The 25,226-nt window shown below is 44.6% G+C and overlaps 1 protein-coding gene across 3 annotated transcripts in view; it reads right to left on the bottom strand.

Moving 5' to 3' along the window:
* Positions 1-6,943: 6,943 nt before the first annotated feature.
* The window catches only part of ahi1 (Abelson helper integration site 1), a 378,816-nt gene continuing 360,533 nt past the window's right edge, over positions 6,944-25,226 (bottom strand). For all 3 annotated transcript variants that reach the window (XM_070885487.1, XM_070885489.1, XM_070885490.1), the window contains 2 exons: positions 11,281-11,360; positions 6,944-8,228 (listed from right to left, as the gene is read on the bottom strand). In XM_070885487.1, the coding sequence (XP_070741588.1) occupies positions 8,027-8,228; positions 11,281-11,360 (282 nt within the window). In that variant the 3' untranslated portion in view covers positions 6,944-8,026. The remainder of the gene's footprint in view (positions 8,229-11,280; positions 11,361-25,226) is intronic.

Genomic DNA, 25,226 nt, shown 5'->3' with positions numbered 1-25,226 from the left:
ATTTGGGACTATGCCCATAGTTGAGCACAAATTCAGGGTCATTGACTTCAATATCGCATGACAAATTTGCGCGATCATGGTACATGCTTTGTTGATGCCGCCTGTTCTCAACATGATCATGGAGATCAGGGTGGACTAGAGAGGGCCTTGTTTTGAGTGCCCTTTTCATGAGCAGTTCGGCAGGGGGAACCCTGGTGAGCGAGTGGGCTCTTGTGTGGTAGCTGAGCAGGACGCGGGACAGGCGGGTCTGCAGGGAGCCTTCCGACACACTTTTCAAGCTTTGCTTGATGGTTTGGACTGCCCGTTCTGCCTGGCCGTTAGATGCGGGTTTGACGGGGCAGATGTGGCGTGCTTGATCCCATTGCAGTTCATGAATTCCTTGAATTCAGTGCTGGTGAAGCATGGCCCATTGTCGCTGACAAGGACATCAGGCAGGCCGTGCGTGGCAAACATGGCTTGTAGGCTTTCGATGGTGGCAGTGGATGTGCTTACAGACATTATTACACGCGCAATCCATTTTGAATAAGCATCCACAACAACCAAAGACATTTTGCCTAGAAACGGGCCAGCAAAGTCAACATGGATCCCAGACCACGGTTTGGAGGACCATGCCCACAAACTTAGCGGGGCATTGCTCAGTTGAGAGCAAGTGTTGCATTGTCGCACGCAAGACTCCAAATCTGAGTCGATGCTGGGCCACCACACATGGGATCTGGCTATAGCTTTCATCATTACTAGGCCTGGGTGGGTACTGTGTCGGTCGCATATGAACATTTTTCTGCCTTTCTTCGGCAAAACCACGCGATTACCCCACAGAAGAGTCTGTCTGTATGGACATTTCGTCTTTGCGCCACTGGAATGGCTTGATCTCTTCATGCATCTCCGCTGGGACGCTGAACCAGCTCCCATGGAGAACACAGCTTTTTACAAGGGACAGTAAAGGATCCTGGCTGGTCCAGGTCCTGATCTGGCAGGCCGTAATGTGTGACTTTTCATTTTCAAATGCATCCATCACCAAGAGCAAGTCTGCAGGCTGTGCCATTTCCACCCCGGTGATGGACAATGTAGCCGACTGAGAGCATCAGCGCAGTTCTCTGTATCTGGCCTGTGGCGAATTACATAGTTATATGCAGACAGTGTAAGCACCCATCTTTGGATGCGAGCAGAGGCATTGCTCTCTGAGAAAAGCGATATGAGCGACTTATGGTCAGTTTCTAACTCGAACTTAAGCCTAAACAGATACTGGTACATTTTTTTCACCCCGTAAACGCATGCCAGAGATTCTTTTTCAATCATGCTGTAGGCCCTTTCGGCCTTGGACAAACTCCTGGACGCATAAGCGACCGGTTGCAATGTTCCTGATTCGTTTGCTTGTTGTAACACACACCCGACCTCGTACGAAGACGCATTGCAAACTAGCACTAAACGTTTACATGGGTCATACAGAACAAGCAGTTTGTTAGAATATAACAGATTTCTGGCTTTCTCAAAAGCAGTCTTTTGTGAGTTCCCCCATACCCAGTCATCTCCCTTGAGTAGCAACACATGTAGAGGTTCTAGCAAGGTGCTTAATCTGGGTAGGAAATTACCAAAATAATTGAGGAGTCCCAGGAATGACCGCAGTTCTGTCATGTTCTGTGGTCTCGGCGCGTTCTTGATGGCCTCCATCTGATGCCGTCTGACGTGATTCTTCTCCCTATGAACTTGACCTCTGACTCCAGGAAAACACACTTCGAGCGTTTCAACCTGAGTCCCACACGATCTAGCCGACTTAGAACCTCTTCCAGGTTCTGCAAGTGTTCGATGGTGTCCCGACCTGTGATCAATATGTCGTCCTGGTGTGCGAAACCGACTTTAGCAGACTCTCCATGTTCCTTTGAAAAATAGTCGCAGCCGATTGAATCCCAAACGGGCATCTATTGTAGATGAACAGACCTTTGTGCGTGTTGATGCAGGTGAGGCCTTTCGAAGGTTCCGCCAGCTCCTGCGTCATGTAGGCCGAGGTCAGGTCCAACTTGGTGAATGCCTTCCCTCCTGCCAGCGTCGCAAAAAGGTCATCTGCCTTGGGTAGCGGGTACTGGTCCTGCAGCAAAAAAATGGTTAATCGTACTTTATAGTCCCCACAAATTCTGACCATGCCATCGCCCTTGAGAACCAGAACAATCGGACTGGCCCAATCGTTGAACTCAACCGGCGCGATGATGTCCTCTTGTTGCAACCTGTCCAGCTCGATCTATACTTTCTCTCGCATCATGTATGACACCGCACGTGCCTTGTGGTGGATGGGTCGTGTACCGGGAACCAAGTGGATCTGCACCTTCGCCCCAGATAAATTTCCGATGCCTGGTTCAAACAACGACGGGAACTTGCTCAAAACCTGGGCAGATGAGGCGTCGTCGACGGACAAAAGCGCTCGGATGTCGTCCCAGTTCCAGCGGATTTTTCCCAGCCAGCTTCTGCCGAACAGTGTGGGGCCATCTCCTGGTACAATCCATAGTGGTAGTTCATGCACCGCTCCATCATAGGAGACTTTTACTGCTGCACTGCCAATTATAGTGATCAGCTCTTTAGTGTAAATTCTCAGCTTGATATGAATAGGGCTCAACTTGGGCCTTTGTGCCTTGTTGCAGCACAGCCTCTCGAAGACCTCTTTTTGCTCATGATAGACTGACTCGCACCCGTGTCCAATTCCATGGATACTGGAATTCCGGTCAGTTCAAATTTAACATGATCGGTGGACATTTCATGGTGAAGATGTGTACCCTGTACACTTCTGCCTCCTCGGTTCGAGTCTCTAGTTCAGTTTGATCCACCATGGATCGCTCTTCCTCTGTAGCGTGGTGGTTTGCAGGGTTTGCAGCTCGTCTGCACATTCGCTGGAGGTGTCCCATTGTTCCACAGCCTTTGCACACATAGTGTTTGAAGCTGCATTGATGGGCTCGATGATCATCTCCACAGCGCCAACAAGGTGTTGATTGCCTTGCATTCACATTTGATGGCAGACTCTGAGTCATCTGAGGTCGTGCACCTGCAGGCGAATACGTTCTGCCATATGCATTCCTGCCTGAAAACAACGTTACTTTGTGTACAGTACTTGCTGATGCATCTTTATGCTGCAAAATTTGTTTGGTGTTAACGCTGGTGGATGTAAATTCCTGGGCTATCGTTATGGCTTTGTTCAGGTTCGGTATTTCAACAGTCAATAATTCGCAAAGGATAATCTCATGGCCAATGCGAGGCACAAAAAAGTCTCTTAGAATTTGCGCTAGGAATCCACCAATTTCGCAATGTCCTACAAGGCGCCATAGTTCAGCGATGTAGCTCGCCACTTCCTGACCTTCAGACCTTTGACATGTATAAAATCGATACCTTGCCATCAGAACGCTCTCCTTCGGATTTAGGTGTTCCCGGACCAGCATATACAGTTCTTCAAACGATTTGGCTGTTAGTTTAACCGGAGCAAGAAGATTCTTCATGAGGCCATAGGTTGTTGTCCCGCAGACGGTGAGGAGGATCGCCCTTTGTTTTGCAGCGTTCTCATTCCCTTCTAGCTTGTTGGCCACAAAGTATTGGTTAAAGTCGCTCCACGAAGGCTTCCCAATCGTCACCTTCTGAAAATTTCTCCAGGATACCAACAGTTCTCTGCATTTTTGCGTGATGGTTCGTTATCTATTACTCGTCGCCAGTTGTTATGTCTCAAATAAAGCAATGTGACTGAGTACTGTAGACTTGAGTAAGTGTGACCTTAGTCTCTTTATTTTGACTTCAGAGTGCTGGCACAGCATGGGAGGCCTGCTTATATGCAGTGCTCCCAAGGGATGCTGGGATCCCTTGGAACTCCAACAGATGCGCCCTCTGGTGGCGGTAGAATGCTGGTTACAAGGTGTTGCATCCCATAACACCACCCTTTGGTTTGTTGTGGTGGCTGAAATGCAGCTGGTACAGCAGATTTCCATAGATTGAAGGGATACGGCAGAGTTGACATGCGGCACCCGCAACGTGATGTGCGTGCAGTCAATGGCACCCTGCACCGTGGGGAAGCATATAATCCCAGCAAATCTGTGTGCTCACTCTGCCTGTTGGTCTCTGGCAAGAGAGAATGAAATGTAGTTAGCTCTTTTTGAATAAAGAGCCTCGGTGACTACACTTGCGCAACAGTGGACGGCAAACTGTGAGTTTTTGCAAATATCTCCATCAGCAGCCTGGAAGGAGCCAGATGCACGAAAGTTCATTGCCATGGTCACCTTCACAGCCAATGGCAATGCGATCCTTGCCCTGATCTGAGGTTGCAGTTGTGGCTGCAGCACGTGCCAGATTTCAGTGAGGACAGACAGCCTTATTGAAGCGCAGGCGTCTCACACATTGTTTCTTGCTGAGGTTCAGGTAGAATTGCTCTCTGAATGGTTGGATGGGCACTTAAAGTGCAATAACCTGCAGGGTTACGGACCTAGAGCTGGAAATTGGGATTAGACTGGATGACCTTTTGTTGGACGGCACAGATATAATAGTAAGTACTGCAGGGAACAGAATACGGCCAGGGTGATCTCCTGGCTAGTTTCGATCACCTGGGTCGGAGAGGAATTTTCCCAGATTTTTTCTCCCTAAATTGGCCTGAGATTTTATCTGGTTTTTGCCTCTCCCAGATCACATGGCTCCGGTTGGGTTGGAGTGTAGAATGTTTCAGTATAAGAGGTGTTGCAGTTGTGTGTGGCGGACTGGTAGGGCTGGGTGCTCTTTGCCTTTCCGTCATTGTTCATAGGTTTATGTGTAACCTTCAGGGCTGCTGAGCAAGGGCCATGCAGCTGTTTGTCGGCTGGCGCGGACACGATAGGCCGAAATGGCCTCCTTCTGCGCTGTAAATTTCTATGTTTCTATGAATTCCCTGGGCGAATATTGCCTCCTGTTGAAAGCCCTTCTCTTCCTTCTTCTAGCAGCTTGTCCTGCTCTGCATGGTTCTGCTTATTCTCTCAGTAATCCAAGGGGAATGTCTGCTAGTGCATCCATGTCTGGGAGCAACTGGTTTGTGCAGAAGCCTTGAAGTCAGCGAAAAGTCCTTCAGCACCTGCCACACCACTCCCTGTAGACTTTTGCAACTTGAAAGAACTCTGGAAAGCACGAAACATTTGTACAATTGCAGCAACAGCTAGAAGACATCAACAAGGAACTAACCTGTAAGTAGTTGATGATCCTTTTAAATAGCGCTGGTGGGGAGTCCTTCCTGCTGCTGAACGCGAGGTTCAGAGAGGGTGTTAGCTGGATCGTTGAGTTTCAAAATGGCACTGCTGGCATCAAATCAGCGTGGACATCATGATCTGCCTGCTCTACATACTTCCATTACATTACATAGGATATACAGCACAGAAACAGGCCATTCAGCCCAACCAGTCCATACCGGTGTTTATACTCCACTCGAGTCTCCTCCCATCTTTCCTCATCTAAATCTTTCAGCCTAACCCTCTATTCCCTTCTCCCTCATATGCTTGTCCAGCCTCCCCTTAAATGCATCTATACTATTCGCTTCAACCACTCCCTGTGGTAGTGATTTCCATATTCTCACCACTCTTTAGATAAAGAAGTTTCTTTTGAATTCCTTATTGGATTTCTTGGTGACTATCTTATATTGATGGCCTCTTGTTATGCTCTTCCCCACAAGTGGAAGCATTCTCTCTGTATCCACTCTATCAAAACCTTTCAGAATTTGAAAGACCTCTATTTGGTCACCCATCAGCCTTTTTTTTTCAAGAGAAAAGAGACCCAGCCTGTTCATCCTTTCCTGGTATGTATACTCTCACATTTCTGGTATCATCCTTGTAAATCTTCTCTGCGCCCTCTCCAGTGCCTCTATATCCTTTTTATAATATGGCGACCAGAACTGCACTCAGTACTCTAACCAAGATTCGATACAGGTTGAGCAGAACTTCCCTACTTTTCAATTCTATCATTCTAGAAATAAACCCTAGTGCTTGGTTTGCTTTTTTTATGGCCTTGCTAACCTGTGGCGCAATTTTTAATGATTGGTGTATTTATACTCCCGAGATCCCTTTGTTCCTCTACCCCACCTAGACTTGCACCTTCCAAGTAATAAGTGACCTTGTTATTCTTCCTACCAAAATGTACTACCTCACATTTATCTGTGTTGAACTTCATTTGCCAATTATTTGCCCTTTCTGCAAGTTTATTAATGTCCTCCTGCATTTTGTTGCAGTCCTCCTTCGTGTTGAGGTATCATTCTCAAATTTAGAAATTGTGTTTTTGATTCCAAAGTCTAAATCATTAATGTAAATTGTGAACAGCAGTGGTCCCAGCACTGATCCTTGTGGAACACCACTACCCACCTTCTACCACTGTGAATAGCTACCCTTTACTGCTTTCTGTCTTGAAGCCAGCTCGCGATCCATTCTGCTACTTATCCCCTTACTCTGGTGGACATTAGTTGCACGTATGTTAACACGCTCATGAAGATAGCGTCCAGCGCGATTCGCGGTAGAGGTGTTAGCATGTGCATTGGATGCCATTTTGGTCCCCAAACAGCATCTGTAGTGCCCAAACAATGGGTGCTACCGAGTCCAATTACGCACCAGAAAGCTTTTGGTCACTTCTCCAAATAACTCCTTCTTTGGCTCAGCGTCCCTTGTTTTGATACCTCTACAAAGTCTTGGGACGTTTTCCCATGTTAAAGTTGCTATATAAATGCAAGTTGTTGTTGGTTAACACTATAACAAAAATAATAAAATTACACTTATTCTGCTTTGTTACTAATGCATGAAGAAAATGAGCGCTCTCCATTGGCAACAATAGAAAATTCTTCCCACAGTTTTGGTGCCTTAATTAAGAAAAACATAACAACTTACGATTTCCACTGGATACAAAGCAAAATAATAATAAAGAATCAGATTCATAATAAAATATTTATTGCTTAAATCATGTTCATTTCCTGCTGAAAAAGTTAATCAGAAAAGACACATTCTCAAAAATTACAAGTATAAAACAATTAATGGCCCAAAATGTAGTAAGGGTTTCAAAACAAAATTGACAGTGTAACATTTGACAGCATTCTTTAGCTGATGATTAAGGCTAAAATGGTAGTGTTTTTCTAATCGTAAAAAGTAAAAAAATTATAGCTCTAAAAATAAATGTAATCGGTGTAATTCTTTAATTGCTGGTATGTATCACAAGCTTCTGAAAAGTAAACTTTCATTTATGAAAATGTACATTTTAAGTAAGTTGCACGAATTTTAAATTATTGTTTTTTTTTCAAATGTAAATCGGTTTGGCTAAACAGAAACTGAATTTTAATTGAAATAATACAAATTGGCTTTAACTTATATGAAGTTATTTTAGAAGAATGAGGGCTGAAGATAAACCTGACAGATTCGAAATTTGCCATCATGGATGTTTCTATTCTCTCCTCTTTGTTCTTTTCTGATTAGTTTAAAGACTGATTGGATAAATTATATCATAACCACTGAATTGCAATGAACTAGAATATAAATATAAATACAAAGACCTTCTTCAAACAATAGAAACAAACAGAAATTAATTTAACCTCAATCAAAAACACTAATAAAAACATGAAAATAAGTCATTAATCGTGTTCTGGTAACAAATGCTTATTTAAATATATTACTTATATGACAGATATTAATCTTATTCTGGTAACAAAGGCGTATTTAAATATATTACATAGTTAGTTCCCAGTTACTAACTTTACTGCGCTGATGCAAGCATAATACGCAGTAAAGTTGCTTTCCTTCAATTATTTTATTTAAAATAATCAACCCTCCCCATAATAAACTTATTTTTTTGGTACAGAGTTGCTCAAATTTTTCTTCAGAATCCTATGATAAGAAGAAAATATTTACTTTTGTTGTACTGTTTAAAGAACATCTCCAGTGCTGTATTTGTAAACCAGTTAATACTTTCTGTGCTGTAAAAAGTTATTGCAACTTACTCTATAAAAGTAATAGACAGATCTATTGCTTCCTTCCACATTATTCTTTTTTACAACCAGAGAGTTTGATTGATCCTACAGATCTGTTAAGGAGCTGTTCTCGTCCAGCTGAAAAGCACTATTAGTTTCCCCACTTGTACTGTGGTCTTTAACAGCTTTCTTCTTTTTTTTCTTTTTTGTGGTCTTTGCATCAATTTTAGGCTCACCTCCAATGGCCATTACATTGGATTCAGAAGCTGTCATGTTCGGTGACTTCTTCTTCTTTTTCTGTGAAGCTCTGGAAATGTAAGAAAGTATTATTTACTCAAGATTGAGGTTTTGTTTGCAAAGTTAGGTTGTAGGGCTCAATTTGGCTGCAGTACTACAGTATTTCACAAAGGACATCAAAATGTATTTCAGTAATAAATAACACCCATGATTCAGGTACATCATAGTTGTCCACGGCAAACGAGCCAAAGGTGGGCAGAGGAAACGTTGCAGGGACACCCTCAAAGCCTCCCTGAAAAAGTGCAACATCCCCACTGACACCTGGAAGTCCCTAACCAAAGACCGCCCGAAGTGGAGGAAGTGCATCTGGGAGGGCGCTGAACACCTCGTGTCTCGTCGCCAAGAGCATGCAGAAATCAAGCGCAGGCAGTGTAAAAAGTATGCGGCAAACCTGTCCCACCCACCCTTTCCCTCAACGACTATCTGTCCCATCTGTGACAGGGACTGTGGTTCTCGTATTGGACTGTACAGCCACCTAAGGACTCATTTTAAGAGTGGAAGCAAGTCTTCCTCGATTCCGAGGGACTGCCTATGATGATGAGTTGTCCATCATTTAAACACAGTAAATGGCAACTCCCCTCGTGGCTTAGTGGGAAAGTATTCTTCATGATGTGGTACTGAATGATACAGATGAGAAAGTTACCTGGTTTATCCCTAAACTGTAATGATTTTGTTAATTTTGAACTGGGACAGCACTGAGCTAAAGAGGTGGAAAGAGAAAATGTCAGTCAGGGCTCCAAATGCTTGACTGCTGTACACTGACCCATGCTGAAAAGTGCATGGTGGATGTTGTGAGTAGAAGAGAGGATCAGGTTCAACAGTGATAGCCCATCATCTATGGATTCACTGTCTAAAAATAGTCATTGGTCAAAGTATTGAAGGGCTGCCACTAGCTGTGGAATCATACCCTAGCATAAGTTATAACCTTAAGGAGAGGAAAAGAGGGAAAAATTGTAAGGTAAAATACAAATGAAAAAAACCACAGTGAAGGACACAGGCAGAGTTAATTGTTCTAGTTTCTTTTAGTTAATTAAATAGTGCATTGTAGGGCTTAATCTCCATTTCTTCCAACAGACTTTTGTATTGCAGTTAGTCACTGATTCATAACAAGTATGCTTGGTGTGAGATTGGATTAGAGTCAGCAGATTTTACCTGAACAAAGCACTTCCCATAACCTTCTGAATATGAATAACATCATAAAAAGGAAACTCACACAGAACAGCCCTTCAACTGTTCAGCTACAACACTGATTGGTTAACTAATGCAGCATTGTGGAAAAAGTTTAAATAAAACAAACAGTTGCACAACATCAGGACATCATCAGTGGTACTATACAATTACTGACTGCTTTACTTAATCTTTTTATACAAGGTAGCTTTATCACGGTTAATGGAAAGTAATAAACTTTAATAACTTCCGTTTCAAGTGATACGATTCAAGTTAGCATTGTTTTGTGACTAGTGCAGATTACTGCAGGTGAAAAAAGTTACATTAAAAAAATCTTCCGACTCATTTAAAAATACTGATGGCAGAATGATTGGTGTACTCAATACGCTGCAGTATGGACACAATTCCCACTAATAATCTCCCAGAAGTCAACTCCACAATCTCCAAGCCATCAGACAAGGCACCCAGCTGAACCAGAACTGTCCCTGCAGAAAGGGAGGAGATAACTGACTGCTCTTGGGAGATCAGCAAACAGCTGGCTCTTTTATGAATTAAGAAATGAAGGTAAGGGATCAAGGCCCTTATTGCAGGTACCACCAAAAATTATTAAAGAGTGGCATGTGGCATGGAAGATCTCAAAGACAGACAACAATAATATTTGTAAGATGTGCTGTGGGGGGTAAAAGTAAACACTTTTTGTATCACAGACATGGGCCCCAATTTTAACTTCAAGCAGGTTTTGGGCAAGTGGGTAGTGAGGTGAGTTGGAAATTCACCCGCTGTTACAGATATCAGACCCAACCCTTATTAAAATGGTGCTGGACCTCCCCCCCCTCCTGCAATGGGCGGGAGGCAACTGCTGGCCAGCACTTGATTAAGTGTGGGGAAGGGAATTCCAGGAGGATCTCACAGGAGGGTTGGGGGGTGGGGGAGTGGGGGCAGCTTAAATTTTCCTTGCGGGACCCAGAAGAGCACTCCTGCTCCATTAGCCCCACAAAGGAAAGTAAAAATTACCTGTTTGGGCCTCTTTATCATCCCAGCAGGAAATCCAGAGCAGTGGTGCTCGCAGGAAGCCTTTCTTGGCAAATCACAAGTGTGCAGCCCGTGATTTTCCATCCAATAATTTTTAGCGATGGAAAATAATGGGCTTTGTGCCCCCAATATTTGCTGTCTGTGAGTGCCACTCCCTGCTACAAATGTGAATTCAGTTCTAATGGCTTAGCAACCTTCTTCAGTAATATTATTTTCCTTCCAATTTCCCTTCCATGCAGACTGTATCCACCCCACTGCTATGAGGCAGGAATATTTTGGATTGTAGGCATCTCCAGGAGTGCTGCCAATGCCAGTGGCAAAGTTCAAGAACCGATGAAGGGATAGACCTGAAATGTTAACTTGTTCATTCTCTCCAGACTGAGTAACTGAGCCGCTGAGTGTCGCCAGCATTTTCTGTTCTTCTGTAAAGATTTGTTTTTCATTTAACAAATCCTTGCCTGGATGCAGAAGAATGCTTGAGCTTTTCTGATATCAGCCCCTTATTATTGAGTTCCGAACACAGATGAGGCTGCACACAGGGAGGTTAAAGTAACAGTGACCTCAGTCTTTAATAAGACACTCCAGAGTGAGGAACAGGCCTTTGGGGCCGGCTTATATACAGTGCTCCCAGGGATGCTGGGATCCCTTGGGACTTCAGGGATGAGCTCCCTGGTGGCGGAACATGGGAGTGCATGCTTTACAGATACACAACACTTATTACAATACCATCCAGATGGTTTATATGCTATGAACAACATTCTTCTAATTTAGAATTAATTCAAAGGAAACACAATCTAGATTTCTTCGTAAAATTGAAAGCTCTTAAGATTTGATGTGTGTTGATTTGAAATGGTGTTACTTACGGCTTCACAGATGACTCTGTATCTGTGTCATGCTCAGAGATCAACTTGAGCGCCCCTGACTTGCTGATGACTGCTGACATCTGTAGGAGAACAAAAGGAGCATAAGATACAAGAAATGAAGGGGAAGGGAACTCACACTGCTTTGTCTCGGCACATATGCAAAGCCACAGGCTTCCTGTACTTGGAATGTATGCAGCTTGATTGAAAATGTTAAACCTGTCTGCCCTGATATATCTACCCATGTGTGGTCACAATCTGTAGACTATGAGAAAAAAAACAGGCCTCCTACCATTCCCATGATACAGGAGATACCACTTTGCATATTGAGGTAAAACCAAAATAGTATGGAGAACTGGTAAATACTCCTAGGGTCACATTCTAATTGTTGTGTTATTATTAACTCTTGAATGACTGGAATAGTATTTCTGTACCAAAATCAAAAATGCTAAGATTTATTTTGTATCTGTTGCTTGCTTATGCTAATAGAAATAAATGGTGTGTGGGACTCTATGTCTCTGCACTGTCATTTCTTTTGTATATAACGTAGAATGTGTTTTATGTAAAAACATTTCCAAAACTGACCCCAAAAGATATTTTCAAGTATAACAAGTGCTTGCTTATAGTGTGTGCCAGCTCCTGTCATTGCTGCTACAGTCAACTGCTGCACATTAAGATCCATTCTACACCTGAATGTTAATTTGAAAGCATTTCGTAAAATTATAGAAATTACGCCACAGAAGGAGGTCATTCGGCCCATCGTGTCTGTGCTGGCCGAAAAAGAGCTATCCAGCCTAATCCCACTTTCCAGCTCTTGGTCCGTACCCTGTAGGTTACAGCACTTCAAGAGCATATTCAAGTATTTTTTGAATGCGATGAGGGTTTCTTCCTCTACCACCCTTTCAGCTAGTGAGTTCCAGACCCCCACCACCCTCTGTGTGAAAAGAATTCTTCTCAATTTCCCTCTAATTCAACTACTTTAAATCTATGCCCCCTGGTTAATGACCTCTCTACTAAGGGGAAAAGGTCCTTCTTTTCCACTCTATCCAGGCCCCTCATAATTTTATATGCCTCATCATATCTCCCCTCAGCCTCCTGTTCCAAAAAAATAACCCCAGCCTATCCAATCTGAGGAGAACCTGAGAAGACACTGCACAGTGTTGACTCAGGCGTGAAGATGTTGACAGTAAAATTTGATTTGACTTTTATTAAAGAATTGCTTCTGTATTACAACCTAGTTCTCTTCCCAATGAGTCTATCCTATCTAGTCTGACACTTCAGTGCAGTTCTAAGGGAGTGCTGCACTGTTGGAGCTGCCCCCTTTTGGAGGAGATGTTAAACCGAGGCGCTCTCTCAGCTGGACTAAAAAATCCCACTCACTATTTCAAAGAAGAGCAGGAGAGTTCTCCCCGATGTCCTGGCCAAGATTTATCCCTCAACTACCATCACTAAAACAGATTATCTGGTCATTAACTGTTTGTCGGAGCTTGCTGTGTGAAAACTGGCTGCCACATTTCTTACATTACAACGGTGACAACACTTCAAAAGTATTTCATTGGCTGTAAAATGCTTTGGGATGTCCTGAGGACATGAAAGGCGCTATATAACTGCAAGTTTTTCTTTTTTTATACTGTATGATGAGTTAAACAACAATATTTGCTGCAAATGTACAGTGAAAGCCAAGTCACGGTTTGCCAATCTTGGTGGGACCTTCCCTGGTCTCGGGGGAATATCTGTACAGTGCTGTGGTGAAAGTGCATTACTGGCCTACACAGGTAGGGTTTACACGCCAGCCTGCATGCAGCCAAATCCAAAATGGTGATGTGATCTATGTGCCACTGATGGCACTTAGTGGTTGTAGATACCCTAAGCAAAGAGTAGGAGTAAATGGGTACTTTTCAGAATGGTAGGCAGTGACTAGTGGGGTACCGCAAGGTTCTGTGCTGGGGCCCCAGCTGTTTACACTGTACATTAATGATTTAGACGAGGGGATTAAATGTAGTATCTCCAAATTTGCGGATGACACTAAGTTGGGTGGCAGTGTGAGCTGCGAGGAGGATGCTGTGAGGCTGCAGAGCGACTTGGATAGGTTAGGTGAGTGGGCAAATGCATGGCAGATGAAGTATAATGTGGATAAATGTGAGGTTATCCACTTTGGTGGTAAAAACAGAGAGACAGACTATTATCTGAATGGTGACAGATTAGGAAAAGGGGAGGTGCAAAGAGACCTGGGTGTCATGGTACATCAGTCATTGAAGGTTGGCATGCAGGTGCAGCAGGCGGTTAAGAAAGCAAATGGCATGTTGGCCTTCATAGCAAGGGGATTTGAGTACAGGGGCAGGGAGGTGTTGCTACAGTTGTACAGGGCATTGGTGAGGCCACACCTGGAGTATTGTGTACAGTTTTGGTCTCCTAACCTGCGGAAGGACATTCTTGCTATTGAGGGAGTGCAGCGAAGGTTCACCAGACTGATTCCCGGGATGGCGGGACTGACCTATCAAGAAAGACTGGATCAACTGGGCTTGTATTCACTGGAGTTCAGAAGAATGAGAGGGGACCTCATAGAAACATTTAAAATTCTGACGGAGTTAGACAAGTTAGATGCAGGAAGAATGTTCCCAATGTTGGGGAAGTCCAGAACCAGAGGTCACAGTCTAAGGATAAGGGGTAAGCCATTTAGGACCGAGATGCGGAGGAACTTCTTCACCCAGAGAGTGGTGAACCTGTGGAATTCTCTACCACAGAAAGTTGTTGAGGCCAATTCACTAAATATATTCAAAAAGGAGTTAGATGAGGTCCTTACTACTAGGGGATCAAGGGGTATGGCGAGAAAGCAGGAATGTGGTACTGAAGTTGAATGTTCAGCCATGAACTCATTGAATGGCGGTGCAGGCTAGAAGGGCCGAATGGCCTACTCCTGCACCTATTTTCTATGTTTCTATGTTTCTAAGAAACTCCATCTCAAGTGAATTTTGATGCTTCCAATGGCACAGGTATCACTTTGTTCTTAATAACACTGCCTCTTGATAGGATGCTGGTTTCTGGAGGGAACCCTGTAAAATAAATGGCACAAATAGCCCAGAGAAAGACTGCTTTAAGGTGAAGGCAAATAGTGCCGGTTGAGAAGAGGAATAGAACATCAACGTAAGAGTTCAATGTGAATAAGTTCAGTATTTGAGATAGGTGATGGGCGAGGAACAAAATCCTTACAAGTCCTACAGACTAGGCTCAACTTGGTACAAAGGAAAAATGGCCTGAACTGAAAAGACAATGCTGAATTGTGTGCTGTAACAGTGAAGGGGATGAAGAAAATTGGTGAACATATCTCCATAAAAAGTCAACTGTAAGATGTACAGTATATGGCAAACAAATGATATCTGGAAGCTTAACTAAGCTTCTTTAACCATTATTTTTGTTAGGTAATAAACCATTCAAAGTTATTTGTCAGCAAGTTTTATGAAACCTGGATGTCTGAAGTTTAGAAACACTTCACTGTGGATGAATGAGGTAGATCACAGATTTGTTAAAGGCAAACTGAGTTCATTGATGAAATAACAGAAGGTTGATGGAGGTAGTGCAGTAGATGCTGTATATATGGACTTTAAAAGGCATTTGATAAAGTATCTCATAAAAGACTTAATACTTATTCAGAAAATCGAAGCTTACGGTATTAAAGGGGCGATGGTAACCTGGGTATAATATTGGCTAAGGAATAGGAGGCAGAGGGCAGTGATCAACAAATGTTCTTCTGACTGAATAGAAATATTCAGTACAGTCCCCCAGGTGTCAGTATTAGGACCATAGCTTATCTTGTTATATACAAGTGACCTGGACTTGGGTAGAGGGAGTACAATTTTGAAGTTTGCGGACAATACAAAACGCATAATGGCAGCATACTTTATGAGGACACAGGCAGACTGGTGAAATGGGCAGACAAATGGGCAATTTAATGTGGATAAGTGTGAAGTGATGCACTTTGGGAGGAACAACATGGAGAATCAGTGTAATTAATCTAAATGGTACTATTTTGAGGAAGGTGCAACAGAAGAACTGGATGTGTATATTCACAAATCTTTGAAGGTGGCAGGGAAAGTTGAGAAGGTGGTTAGAAAGCATATGGGATACTTGTCTTCATAAATAGGAGCATTGAATGCAAAAACAAAGAAGTCATGCTAAACATTTACAAATCTCTGGTTGGGCCTCGGCAGGAGTATTATGTAGAACTCTGGTCATCACACTTTAGGAAGGATGTTAAGGACCTGGAGAAGATACAGAAGTGGTTTACCAGGATGATACCAGGGATGAGGGACTTCAGTTATATGGAGAAATTGGAGAAGCTGGGATATTTCTCCTCAGAGCATCAAAGAATAAGGGGAGACCTAATAGAGGTATTCAAAATGATAAGGGGTTTTGATAGAGCAAGTAGGGAGAAACTATTTCCTCTGGCAAATGGGTCGGTAACCAGAGGTCATAGATTTAAAATAATTGGCAAAAGAACGAGAGGAGAAATTTCTTCACACAGAGGATTGTTAAGATCTGGAATGCACTACCTGAAATGGTGATGAAATCAGATTCCATAGGGACTTTCAAAAGGCAATTTGACATGTACTTGAAGGGGACTAATTTACAGAGTTATGGGGAAAAAGCTAGGTCTAAATTGGACAGCTCTTTGAAAGAGCCGACACAAGCATGACAGGCCGAATGGCCTCCACCTGTGCTGTAAGATCCTACGGGGCCGAAATTCAGGTGCACCAGAAAGCTGGCACAAAATATATGCATTGGAAAATATCTGTTGATTGTATTTTTTTTAATACTAAAATTGGTGCTGTGCATTACATATGTAAACAATTTAAGTAATTTATCACACAGAACAGCATAATGGTGCAGGTAATATTTGTACTAGCAATTCTTAGCATCAATGAGCAAGCAAGGGAAGCAGAGAGGTGAGGCAAGACAAGGCACTTCCCAATGGGAAGGAGAGAAGGAAAAATTAGGGAGTAAATTAGCATTTGTCATTCAGACACCTCCTACTGCTGCCTGCTCAAGATGGACACTGTGAGCCCTGAAGGCAGGTTGCCAGTCTGACTGCTCAGTTGGACATGACATATAACACAAAGAAGGACCGAATGTAGGAAAGGAAATCAATTACAGAATGGGGTTTATAATACATAAAGATCTGAAAAGGTGGCAATATGGCTTCATAGAATCATTGACTGATACAGTAGAGAAGGAGGTAATTTGGCCCATTGTGCCTGCTCTTTGGAAAAGCTATCCAATTAGTCCCACTCCCCAGCACTTTCCCCATTGCTCTGCAATTTTTTCCCCTTCAAGTATTTATCCAATTCCCTTTTGAAAGTTACTACTGAATCAGCTTCCACCACCCTTTCAGGCAGTGCTTTCCAGATCATAACTCACTGCATTAAAAAAATTCTCCTCATCTCGCTTCTACTTCTTTTGCCAATGACCTTAAATCTGTGCCCTCTGGGTGCTGAGCCTTCGGCCACTGGAAACAGTTTCACCTTATTTACTCTATCAAAACCCTTCATAATTTTGAACACCTCTATTAAATCGCTCCTTAATCTTCTCTGCTCTAAGGAGAACAACAACCACCACCATGGGCCCAAGTTTCGAGCCGCGCCTAGAAGGGCGCAGTCCCGACCTGGACGCCCATTTTTCACGCCACAAAGTGCGCCTAAAAAAACCCTCCATATTCTCCACCTCCCTGCAGGTCCTCTGGTCCTCAGGGCGGCGCAGCAGGAGCTGTAGGGGGCGGAGCCGGGTCCCTGCGCTGAAAACAGTGCCGGGACCTCTGCACATGCGCGCTACAGTGCATGTGCAGTAGCTCCAGGCGCCCAAAACTGTGTGGGAGGGTCCCGAAGCACGCAGCCCCTAGCCCTGGCCGAATGGCCTCACTGGGGCTGCGTGAATAAGGCTCCTCCCACGGCCAGCTCCTGCTTCCTCCCGACTCCCGCTCCTGCTTTCTCCCCCCGCCCCCCCTTGGACCGGACCCAACCCGTCTGCCGCTCCTGCTCCCCCCCCCCGGCACTGGACCCGACTCGACCAGCCTGTCGCTGCCGCTCCTGCTTCCCCCCCCGGACCGGACCAGACCCGACCCGTCTGTCGCTGCCGCTCTTGCTTCCCCCCCCCCGACCGGACCCAACCCGACCCGTCTGTGTCTGCCGCTCCCACCCGACTCGACCCGACTCTACTCCCGCCCCCGCCCCCAGACTGGATCCGACCTGACCTCCCCCTCCCCTCCCCGACCTGACCTCCCTCCCTCTCCCTTTCTCCCCCTCTCCCTCTCTCTCTCTCTCTCTCCCCCCGCCCCCCCCCACCGGCCGACCCGAACCGAACCTCTCTCCCCGACCCAACCCAACGCCACCTACCTGTGGTGCTGGGGACAGGCCCTGCCCGAAATCTCAGGCCCGGCCCGTTCAGCCTTCGGTCCCGACGGCAAACCGCTTCCTAAAGGCCTGCCTGAAGAACTTTCACACAGGTAGGAACATGGTTTATTTAATCTTTTCTTTGCTTATACATTTTTATTCAGGTTGGATTTATTTGTATAATATTTGTATAAGTATAACTAAGGATTTATTGTAGAATTTAATGACTTCCCTTCCCCCCCCTCGTTCCCTACGCCTAATTTGTAACCTGTGCCTGATTTTTTAATGTGTAGAACAGGTTTTTTCAGTTCTACAAAAATCTTCACTTGCTCCATTCTAAGTTAGTTTGGAGTACGTTTTCACTGTGGAAACTTTGAAATCAGGCGTCAGTGGCCGGACACGTCCCCTTTTGAAGAAAAAATTCTGTTCCAAAGTGGAACTGTTCTAACTGACTAGAACTGCAGAAAAAAAAATGTGGAGAATTGCGATTTTTAAGATAGTCCGTTCTCCACCAGTTGCTCCTAAAAATCAGGTGCAAATCATGTGGAAACTTGGGCCCAATAACTTGTATTTATATACTGCCTTTAACATAGTAAAACATCCCAAGGCGCTTCACAGGAGCGTTATAAAACAAAATTTGCAGCATCAGGAGATATTAGGGCAGATGCGAGGTGGGTTTTAAAGAAAGACTTATATTTATATAGTGCCTTTCATGACCACCGGACGTCTCAAAGCGCTTTACAGCCAATGAAGTACTTTTGGAATGTAGTCACTGTCTTATAGGCGGAAAGAGAGGTAAAGAGGCAAAAAGGTTTAGGGAGGGAATTCCAGAGCTTAGGGCTTAGGTAGCTGAAGGCACAGCCACCAATGTTGGAGCGATTAAAATCGGGGATGCTCAAGAGGCCAGAATTAGAGGAGCGCAGATATCTCGGAGGGTTGTGAGGCTGGAGGAAATTACAGAGGACAGAGAGAGGGATGGGCGAGGCCATGGAGGCATTTGAAAACAAGGATGAGAATTTTAAAATCGAGGCATTGATTAACCAGGAGTCAATGTAGGTCAGCGAGCAAAGGGATGATGGGTGATCGAGACTTGGTGCGAGTTAGAACAACCCAGTTTCAATAGTTTCTCTATGTAACTGAAGTCCCGCACCCCTGGTATCATTCGAGTAAATCTCCTCTGCACTTTCTCTAAAGCCTTGACACCTTTCTAAAGTGTGGTGCCCAGAATGGAACACAATACTCCATCCGGGGCCTAACCAGTAATTTATAAAGCTTGCTTTTGTACTCTATGCCTCTGTTTATAAAGCCAAGGATCCTATGCGCCTTTGTAACAGCCATTTCAACTTGTCTTGCCACCTTCAAAGATATGTGTATGTACACCCCCAGGTCTATCTGTTCCTGCATCCCCCCCATTAAAATTGTACCATTTAGTTTATATTGCTTCTCCTCATTCTTCCAACCAAAATGCATCACATCTTGGCTTCTTGGATTTAATTCATCTCAAGGAGAGTGGCAGATCTTGGTGTAACATGATGGGAGACACTAAACAGAGACCAGGGGCTCGATTTTTACTACTGGGTTGGGAGAGAGGCAGGTGATGTTGGGTGCGGATTCCAATCCCGCTGCTTTCTCCATGCCGCTTTCCCCCACACCTTTCCCTTGATTGAGCTTGTTAAGCCCGCCCTGCGAGGTTCCCGGCTACTTAAAAGGAAGCGGGTGTGATGATGTCATTTGATGACACGTCATGAGACGGTTTCCTTACAGGGACCATGCCCACATTCATTTTGACAGTTGTGCTGTCAGTATTCTGCTGCAAATATTGACAAGCACTGCACAAAGGTGCATGGCTGCACCCAAGTTCTCCCATCACTCCCTCCAGACGCTTATGGAAGGAGTCACAGCACACAGGGAGGTTTTCTTCCCTTCCAATGGGCAGAAGAGACCTCCCCAAGACACCAATGCAGCCTGGTTGCACATTGTACAGGAGAGCACAAGCAGGGATGTCGTCAGGGAGGATCTGGCTGCAGTGATGCAACCTTTCAATGATCTCAGTAGATCATAAAATGTTATTGCAAAGCCACACTCACCATCATCCTGCTGTGCCACTCGGCACATCCTCATCACTCTGCCTTCCCCACCCTACTCCTGCACATCCTTACTCACACCAACTTAACTTGCACCTCCACCCATCCCTCTCTCTCTATCTACAGTATCACATCCCCATCTCACTAGCCACCCCTCACACTCACCCTCATCCTTTTGCAATCATACCAACTAGCAACACACAAGAGTAGACACTTTGGTCTTTTCGCCAAATTTCATGTAAAGTTTCTGTTAATGTGTTGTCAAATATTGAAATCTTTATTTTCAACACTTTGCCTTCTTGGACAGATTTATGTGCTCCTTTGGAAGTGGCTTACTGAGTTGGAGTGAATGGGGAGACATAATGGTACCTCCCGCAATGGTGATGAGTGTGAAAGAAATGGCTTGGGTATTGTTGGGATGCTTTATGGTGTTGGTGTGGGGTGGTGTCAACCTGGCGCATCATGTGGCAGCAATGTGGTCGGGTGCTGATACCCTGTGTCCTCTGCAGCATCAGGTGATTGCGGGGAAGGTTGGTGTTGTTGTTGGTGTTGCTGGTGTTGGGGCTGGTCTTGGTGGGATTCTGAAGGTGGGATTATTTCCAAAGGCACCGATACTGATGTAATAGATGGCAGCTGAAGTTGAGATGACTAAAGAACATAAGAATTAGGAACAGGAGTAGGCCATCTAGCCCCTCGAGCCTGCTCCGCCATTCAACAAGATCATGGCTGATCTGGCCGTGGACTCAGCTCCACTTACCCGCCCGCTCCCCGTAACCCTTAATTCCATTATTGGTTAAAAATCTATCTATCTGTGACTTGAATACATTCAATGAGCTAGCCTCAACTGCTTCCTTGGGCAGAGAATTCCACAGATTCACAACCCTCTGGGAGAAGAAATTCCTTCTCAACTCGGTTTTAAATTGGCACCCCCGTATTTTGAAGCTGTGACCCCTAGTTCTAGTCTCCCCGACCAGTGGAAACAACCTCTCTGCCTCTATCTTGTCTATCCCTTTCATTATTTTAAATGTTTCTATAAAATCACCCCTCATCCTTCTGAACTCCAACGAGTAAAGACCCAGTCTACTCAATCTATCATCATAAGGTAACCCCATCATCTCCGGAATCAGCCTAGTGAATCGTCTCTGTACCCCCTCCAAAGCTAGTATATCTTTCCTTAAGTAAGGTGATCAAAACTGCACGCAGTACTCCAGGTGCGGCCTCACCAATACCCTATACAGTTGCAGCAGGACCTCCCTGCTTTTGTACTCCATCCCTCTCGCAATGATGGCCAACATTCCATTCGCCTTCCTGATTACCTGCTGCACCTGCAAACTAACTTTTTGGGATTCATGCACAAGGATCCCCAGGTCCCTCTGCACCGCAGCATGTTGTAATTTCTCCCCATTCAAATAATATTCCCTTTTACTGTTTTTTTTCCCAAGGTGGATGACCTCACACTTTCCAACATTGTATTCCATCTGCCAAACCTTAGCCCATTCGCTTAACCTATCTAAATCTCTTTGCAGCCTCTCTGTGTCCTCTACACAACCCGCTTTCCCACTAATCTTAGTGACATCTGCAAATTTTGTTACACTACACTCTGTCCCCTCTTCCAGGTCATCTATGTATATTGTAAACAGTTGTGGTCCCAGCACTGATCCCTGTGGCACACCACTAACCACCGATTTCCAACCCGAAAAGGACCCATTTATCCCGACTCTCCGCTTTCTGTCAGCCAGCCAATTCTCGTTCCATGCTAATACATTTCCTCTGACCCCGCGTACCTTTTTCTTCTGCAGTAACCTTTTGTGTGGCACCTTATCGAATGCCTTTTGGAAATCGAAATACACCTCATCCATCGGTACACCTCTATCCACCATGCTCGTTATATCCTCAAAGAATTCCAGTAAATTAGTTAAACATGATTTCCCCTTCATGAATCCAAGTTGCGTCTGCTTGATTGCACTATTCCTATCGAGATGTCCCGCTATTTCTTCCTTAATGATAGTTTCAAGCATTTTCCCCACTAACCGGCCTATAGTTTCCTGCCTTTTGTCTGCCCCCTTTTTTAAACAGAGGCGTTACATTAGCTGCTTTCCAATCCACTGGTACCTCCCCAGAGTCCAGAGAATTTTGGTAGATTATAACGAATGCATCTGCTATAACTTCCGCCATCTCTTTTAATACCCTGGGATGCATTTCATCAGGACCAGGGGACTTGTCTACCTTGAGTCCCATTAGCCTGTCCAGCACTACCCCCCCTAGTGATAGTGATTGTCTCAAGGTCCTCCCTTCCCACATTCCTGTGACCAGCAATTTTTGGTATGGTTTTTGTGTCTTCCACTGTGAAGATCGAAGCAAAATAATTGTTTAAGATCTCAGCCATTTCCACATTTCCCATTATTAAATCCCCCTTCTCATCTTCTAAGGGACCAACATTTACTTTAGTCACTCTCTTCCGTTTTATATATCGGTAAAAGCTTTTACTATCTGTTTTTATGTTTTGCGCAAGTTTACTTTCGTAATCTATCTTTCCTTTCTTTATTGCTTTCTTAGTCATTCTTTGCTGTCGTTTAAAATTTTCCCAATTTTCTAGTTTCCCCACTAACCTTGGCCATGTTATACGCATTGGTTTTTAATTTGATACTCTCCTTTATTTCCTTGGTTATCCACGGTTGGTTATCCCTTCTCTTACCGCCCTTCTTTTTCACTGGAATATATTTTGGTTGAGCACTATGAAAGAGCTCCTTAAAAGTCCTTCACTGTTCCTCAATTGTGCCACTGTTTAGTCTGTGTTTCCAGTCTACTTTAGCCAACTCTGCCCTCATCCCACTGTAGTCCCCTTTATTTAAGCATAGTACACTCATTTGAGACACTACTTCCTCACCCTCAATCTGTATTACCAATTCAACCATACTGTGATCACTCATTCAGAGAGGATCTTTTACGAGGAGATCGTTTATTATTCCTGTCTCATTACACAGGACCAGATCTAAGATAGCTTGCTCCCTTATAGGTTCTGTAACATACTGTTCTAAGGAACAATCCCATATTCATTCTATGAATTCCTCCTCCAGGCTACCCCGTGCGATTTGATGTATCTGGCGCAAAATTTACCATTCGCGCCCTAATTAGCCTCCAACCGAATTTGCACCCCAAAGTGTTTCCGCACTAATTCCAGCATAAAGAATTCTAGACAGTGTAGGATATTTGAAGCAACACTCTAAAGAATGGGTAATACTATAATGTTACCCGGACTCCAAGGGTTAAATTACGAGGAGAGGTTACACAAACTAGGGTTGTATTCCCTGGAATCTAGAAAATTTAAGGGTGATTTGATCGAAGTTTTCAAGATATTAAGGGGAACTTATAGGGTAGATAGAGAGAAACTATTTCCCCTGGTTAGGGAATCTAGGAGTAGGAGACAAAGCCCAACAGTTAGAGCCAGACCTTTCAGGAGTGAAGTTAGCAAACACTTCTACATGCAAAGGGCTAGATTTGTAGTTGTCGGCGAAAATAGTAGTTTTACACCAAAATTACCGTTTTTGCTGCGCTACCGTTTTAAGGCCTAAATTTTGCCCTTTATGCCTCGGTAAAGACGGCGTTGCTTGAGGGTTCGTGGCGTAAACCACGAATTTTGGCAATTTTAGTCCGAGGCCGGTAGCACTGCGAGAGAGGCCTTGGGAGGTGGGGAAAAGAATTTGCAAAAAACAGTCACAAAACCTTTACCTACTAAATCGCTGAAAAAGAATTAAAAAACAAAAACTTTAATTTACCCGTTTTGCAGGTCTTCATACTTACTGCTGCTGTCAGAGCTGCACCGACAGGTTTGACCTGTTGGTATTCTAGGTGTGGCGGAGAGTGCCAAAAGTATGACTGTAACGCAATCTGCTGCGTTGCACGTTGTTTTTTGCCGGTGCACCTCTCCCCGGCGGTACGTAGAAGCGCCGCCGCAAAAAGGTGCCCGAGGATCCCACCGACTGGGTTTGTGCCGCGGAGGGTCACATCACGGCGAAAACCCGGTCGCAAAGTCAGCGAAAATCTAGCCCATCGGGTGGTCGAAGATTGGAAGTCTCTTCCGCATACGGCAGTTGATGCTAGGGCAATTCTTGATTTTAAATCTGAGATTGATAGATTTCTGTTAACCAAAAGTATTCAGGGATATGCAGCAAAGGCAGGTGTTGCTATGGGAACCCTAGCTATGCCTGCCTTTTTGTGGGATAGGTGGAACATTCTTTTTCTAGTCCTACTCTGAACCCTTCCCTCACCTTTTCTTCCAGTATATTGCTGACTGTATCAGTGCCATTTCCTGCTCTTGCCCAGACTGGAAAATGTAATCAACTTTGCTTCCAATTTCCAGCCCTCCCAAGCCTTCACATGGTTCATTTCTGATTTTTCCCTTCCTCGACTTCTCTATCTCCACTTCTGGGGATAGGCTGTCGACCAATATCTGCTATAATGCTAGGCAGGTAGTGCAGGAGTCCATCTCGCTTTCCAACCGATATTCTCTTTTGAGCACCGGTGAGGGCGATGGTGCCTCTGGGGAGTGCAGCCAGAGCCAAGTCCAAGGCACCACGGGTGGCTCACCTGCACAGGGGGGAGGGACAAAGAATAAAAGAGCTATAGTGGTAGGGGATTCAATAGTTAGGGGACTAGAGAGGCGTTTCTGTGGCCGTAGATGTGACTCCAGGATGGTATGGTGCCTCTCTGGTGCCAGTGTCAAGGATGTCACAGAGGGCATTCTGGGAGGTGAGGATGAACAGCTAGAGGTTGTGGTCCATATCGGGACCAATGACATAGGTAGAAAGAGGGATGAGGTCCTGCAGGCAGAATTTAGGGAGCTAGGAGAAAAATTAAAGGGTTGGACCTCAAAGGTAGTAATCTCCGGGTTACTACCGGTGCCACGTGCTAATGAGTATAAGAATAGAAGGATAGAGAGGATGAATGCGTGGCTGGAGAGTGGTGCAGGAGGGAGGGCTTTAAATTCCTGAGGCATTGGGACTGCTTCTGGGGCAGATGGGACCTGTACAAACCGGACAGGTTGCACCTCAACAGCGCCAGAACTAATACCCTTGCGGGGAGTTTTGCTAGTGCTGTTGGGGAGTATGACATTATAGACATTACAGAGACATGGCTGAAAGAGGGGCAGGTATGGCAGCTCAATATTCCTGGTTACAGGATTTTTAGACAGGACAGAGAGGGGGGTAAAAAAGGGGGGGGTCGCAGTATTGATTAAAGAAACTATTACAGCTGTGAGGAGGGATGATAAATGAGGCCCGTATGGGTCAAACTGAAAAATAAAACAGGGGCGATCACACTGCTGGGCATGTATTATAGACCCCCAAACAGTGGGAGGGAGATAGAAGAGCAAATATATAGGCAAATTTCTGTGGTCCAAAAACCATTGGGCAGTAATGGTAAGGGATTTCAACTATCCTAATACTGATTGGGACAAATATAGTGTGAAGGGTATAGAGGGTGC

The sequence above is a fragment of the Pristiophorus japonicus genome, chromosome 7, assembly GCF_044704955.1.
Source record: "Pristiophorus japonicus isolate sPriJap1 chromosome 7, sPriJap1.hap1, whole genome shotgun sequence".
Classification (NCBI taxonomy): Eukaryota; Metazoa; Chordata; class Chondrichthyes; family Pristiophoridae; genus Pristiophorus; species Pristiophorus japonicus.
This window is presented reverse-complemented; position numbering and strand designations above follow the sequence as displayed.